The sequence below is a fragment of the Chenopodium album genome, chromosome 2, assembly GCF_948465745.1.
Source record: "Chenopodium album chromosome 2, dcCheAlbu1.1, whole genome shotgun sequence".
Taxonomy (NCBI): Eukaryota; Viridiplantae; Streptophyta; class Magnoliopsida; order Caryophyllales; family Amaranthaceae; genus Chenopodium; species Chenopodium album.
The window spans coordinates 82,357,037-82,361,676 of record NC_137835.1 but is presented as its reverse complement, the minus strand read 5'-3'; the positions used below and the strand labels follow the sequence as shown (position 1 = coordinate 82,361,676).

General features: G+C 36.4%; 1 protein-coding gene across 3 annotated transcripts; it reads right to left on the bottom strand.

The window, feature by feature from the left end:
* Positions 1 to 249: 249 nt before the first annotated feature.
* Positions 250 to 3,667, bottom strand: LOC145590196 (uncharacterized). 3 transcript variants are annotated; one of them, XM_081646949.1, is made up of 11 exons: positions 3,401 to 3,667; positions 2,989 to 3,056; positions 2,775 to 2,852; positions 1,998 to 2,687; positions 1,776 to 1,916; positions 1,633 to 1,698; positions 1,357 to 1,553; positions 1,169 to 1,259; positions 977 to 1,090; positions 755 to 892; positions 250 to 675 (listed from the first exon to the last, which is right to left on the bottom strand). In XM_081646949.1, exons 2-11 carry the CDS (start codon positions 3,025 to 3,027, stop codon positions 565 to 567), a joined length of 1,665 nt encoding a protein of 554 aa, XP_081503075.1. In that variant the 5' UTR covers positions 3,028 to 3,056; positions 3,401 to 3,667; the 3' UTR covers positions 250 to 564. The 3 variants fall into 3 exon arrangements, with proteins under 3 accessions (XP_081503075.1, XP_081503084.1, XP_081503079.1); XM_081646958.1 differs by having other exon boundaries at positions 2,989 to 3,046; XM_081646953.1 differs by having other exon boundaries at positions 2,989 to 3,028.
* Positions 3,668 to 4,640: the final 973 nt, after the last annotated feature.

The following is a 4,640-nucleotide window of genomic DNA, read 5'->3' as shown; positions in this document are numbered from 1 at the left end:
ATGGCAGATAGCAAGATGTTGTGACAAATACACATCATTGTACATGTTGCTAATTGATGGAATTTGCTGTGAATATTAGAATTAGTAAACATGTGATGGGGTCGAAATTAGTGATTTGCAGTCAACCTCGAAATCTTCTACATACTGGACACATCCTTAATATAAATCAAATTTGCATTAGTACAAACATTAGTACAAACAGAATATCAGTATAAATTCTATAACGGAAGAGAGTCATCACACCACATGGGGAACAACTAGACGACTGATATGAATCGATTGTCACTAAAAAAGAAAAAAAAAATACCAGTTAAGTACTCATCAAATGGGCTGCGATGCAAAGGAAAATGGTTTTGTAGGAACTTGGCACAACTTGGCCCATATGAATACCCATTAACCACATGGGCTGCATTTTTAGGCTAGATTTACAACAATAGCCCACATTTGAGAAAAGAATAAACAAACAGCTATTCCGTAACATAGTTTGAGTTGGGACTACAACCTGCCCAGTGCATTCGGATTCACCGTTAATCCAAGACTAGTGCAAACACATCAGGAACACAGTCACACAAGACTACGTTCCAACAACAGCTTGTTCTTTGACAGCTTTGATTCGCATAGACCCCTCATGCAACATTTGAAGATATCATCAAATACTTGATCAAAGCTGATCAACTGCATTACAATGGACATGTTTAGTGATGTAATCGTAATTTCTCAGTAACATCAGGTGTCACAAGATGAAAAATCATACCCGTGTGTGATCAATACTGATGTTTGGAGCTACTGAATCACCATGAAATAGAGTCACACGCGAGGGAGGTGCTGATTTCAGGGCAATACACATGCGGACAAACACCGGATCACGAATATGGACAGTAGGAATGACAACCTATAAAGATTACATAAAACGTCCTGGTAATAAGTAAACAAAAAAGGGCTGATTGTGTAGCAAAATGTGGCATACAAATGTCACCTCAGAAACCACGGCGAATACACGGCATGAAGGATTTTTCATAAAATTGACCACTGATGGCAACAGCAATTCTCGCAATTCATATCCCCCACCAGGAAACGCTATAACATCACCCTAACAAAATAATTGTAAGATTCATCATATTAGAGTGTGCGTATTTAGCAAAAATGGATATTAAAGGTGTCATCGTACCAGTAATGGATATCCACCCAGCCTAGGGCACGTACTGAATAAAGGAGATGTCAACCTTCTGAATAGGGAAATTGCATCTTTAGAAACAAACCTGTGCATATTCAAAAAAAATCATGACACACCAGCATGAGTTTAACAAAACTAAGAAAATAACCCAAGTGATAATCAAGTTATTGTAACACAATTACCTGCACATCGCTTCTAAAAAGCTCTGCCCATAAGAGGCCACACATCCACTTGAGGCCGAATGAATAGGAGGAAGCTCAACAATATGTGGGTCTCCTTCAACTGACAGGTCCTCACCTGTTTTTTGTTGAATATTTGTCCTGGAAGCGCCTCGCCTTCTTCTAGGCGCCAAGCACTCCATGTCATCATGAAGCTCAACCTACCACAAAAACATGGGAAAAAATTGACACAATGCTACATTTACACCTGAAGCAGCCAATCAGAACGTAGACATTTACCTTTTCAGGCCCGTCTGTATCTCTTGCCTGGCGTGGATGATTCTCACCATAAGCCACATCAAGAGTCTACAAAATAAACGAAAATCTAACCTTTTGCCAAAATGGACAACCGCAAAAAATAAACAACTAATATACATGCTTACCCCTGTCTTTCCATAGTCACCACCTGCCATTAACCGGTCCTCCTTACTTGCAATCCCAATTTGCTTTATGTTCCAAACCTTTATCCTAGGGAAGGCCCCCCATTCTACAGCCTCTCTATCAAGTCGGTCCAAATAAAAAATCTGTATGCAATAAATATTAACAACGTCTCAGTTACTAATATAACCAGATAATTAACATAAAAATCGGGAAATGCCAGATACCAAGGCAAAGAGTGTGCAGCCTCCACATCCACCAGCGTGCCCTTTAGAATAAAACCTACGACCAAATGAGCGAACACTGCCAAGAAGCTTTGTAAGAACCAACGTACACCAGTCGTAGTCCGCGGCATCCATAGCACATGTTAAAGCTGGAACCAGATCAGAAGACAACCTAGGAGACAATGTTGGACAAAGAACCATTTCCAAAGATAGCATTAGGAAAAGTGTTTTGAATTCTTCCTCCTCGTGAGCTTCCCAATGGCACTCCAACCTCTCCAATAACTGAGAATGGATAGGAATTCCCACACAGTCATTCACCCTTGATTCTCCATTGCTTGATGTATACTTGCGTGTTTGACCATACTTTGAAGTAATTTGTTTCGCCTTATCCCGCTGCACCTTATTCATTGTTTTATAGCTTGGCACAACCTTTGATCCATTCGGAATGCCAAGAACCCAATGCACTTGATTTCTAGATAGCCTTAAAAGCCTACCATCGGGCGTTATAAGCATCTTATTAAACGGATCAATTCGGGTCATTAACCAATAGCCAAGCTGCCTTGGTAGGTGCATATCACCACACAAATACAACAACCCACCAAATCCCATCTCATACACCCATTGTCTCCGACGAGAATCAAATGTTTGACAAATTCTACCAAAGCTCTCAACCCGACAATTTAAATTAGGAGGCTGAAACATTAAACACAAAGGTGCACCATCAAAAAACATAGGCATGAATTCATTTTCAAAATCGATGCACTATATTCTCGTATTTACCTTTGACCGAACATGAAAATACTCCTTCAACACTTCGCCTTTCGACTTCACTTGCCCACCAATACTTAATTTGTCGTCCTAATCATTTCATTTTTCTTAAAAATTAACAAAATAGCAATTGCATGAACTTAAAATTAAAGAATATAACAATTGATTTTACTTATAAAATATCAAACATACATGGAAACATCAGGTAAACAGAACAACACTATACCTTGAACACTGCTGGATCATCGCAGTTAGGGTCTTTCATCCTACGACCAACAATTATCCTTCAGAACACTATAACAAAGTAAGGCAGTGATATACATTTTTATATAACACTAACCATAAAAACAAGTAATTTCCAATAATCATTAAACAATGAATTGGTTTTACTTTCAAGTGCGATAAATGCCTTATAACCAATATTGAACTACACCAACTTCATAATTGAAGATCCACAGACAAATTAAATCTTTTTAACAAACAATGCATGTTTTAACAATACACTAAAACATCAATTTCAACCAAATTATACCAACCGCACATGAAATACTACCACAATCAGAATGACAGTATCAATTCATGAATTTGAATTTAACAATTACACATAAACGCATTAATAGTACATTAAATTCACTTACGAGCGAGAGCTGGTATGATTTCAATTCCAAATTCGACAATCTACGAATTGTTTGTACGTGCGAAAAGCGTGCAAAAGGTGGTCTTCAATTGAAATCGCCTTCAATTGCAATCGCCTTCAATTGAAATCACCAGAAATTACAAATTAATGACTAATTTTATGCGGCGAATATCTCAATTGCAATATACGACATCCTCTCGGGTAAGTATTTTCCACAACAATCAAACTTTTCGTCGAAAAGGATGTTCTTCAATCGAAACCTGGATAATTGAATTTGGGAAAGTGAACTAAAACGTGGGTAACGGGGTAAACGCACGTTAGTTCGTTGACTAAGGAAGGCGTTAGTCAAAAATTTTCAGTTAACCCAAGAGTTGCAGTGATGTTACATAACTACCCTTCACTTTAAAAGTGTAATTACCAAAATACCCTCTGATGTGCATTTGATGTAAATCTGCCTGATCTACTTGTATTTCCTCAAGTTAATGTGTTATGTTATCACTATATATAAACCTCATAATGCAATAATATTATTGTGAACCAACTCTATACAAGAGTTTTTAAAAGAAAATATGTAAAATTTTATTTGGTCTAATAATCCTCTATTTTTGTTGTTTTTAATGAACTCATAAATTTGTTGAAACTATATTGAAATTTCAGGATTTTGACTATGGGGATGACTCTTTGAATCATCTAACAATAGTGTTCAAAATTGTTGCGATGATACTAGGTATATATATTTTTCCCTAACCTTGTCAGTTGTCACTATAATATATACAAGTATATATTTTTTGCTTATCCTTTGTACTCTATTTTTTTGTTTAATGATACAGAAATAGCGATGCCAATTGTAGCTACAATAGTCACATTGCCTCTGATTCAAGTCTTGTCGACTTCTAGACGATCCACTATTACGAGATCTAATTGATTCTAGTGGTATTATTGTCTGTTGGAAGATAATAGGATTCCGAAGATAATATGAGTATATAGAATTTTTTATATACACTCGGGTTATTTGTTCATTAAGTTTTGTTCATTTAATAAATGAGTTAGTTGGAAGATTAGCTCTTGTTATTCTACAAATATTACAGTAAGATACATTATGTGTATTTTTATTATTTTAACCATTGCATACTTTTTGTTTAGTTTTACTAAAATATACAAGTAACAACCAGCTTACCTTGTGGACTAGTAGTAAGAGAATGAAACCTCTGAAGTCTAGGTCCAGGGTTCAAGCATTTAAT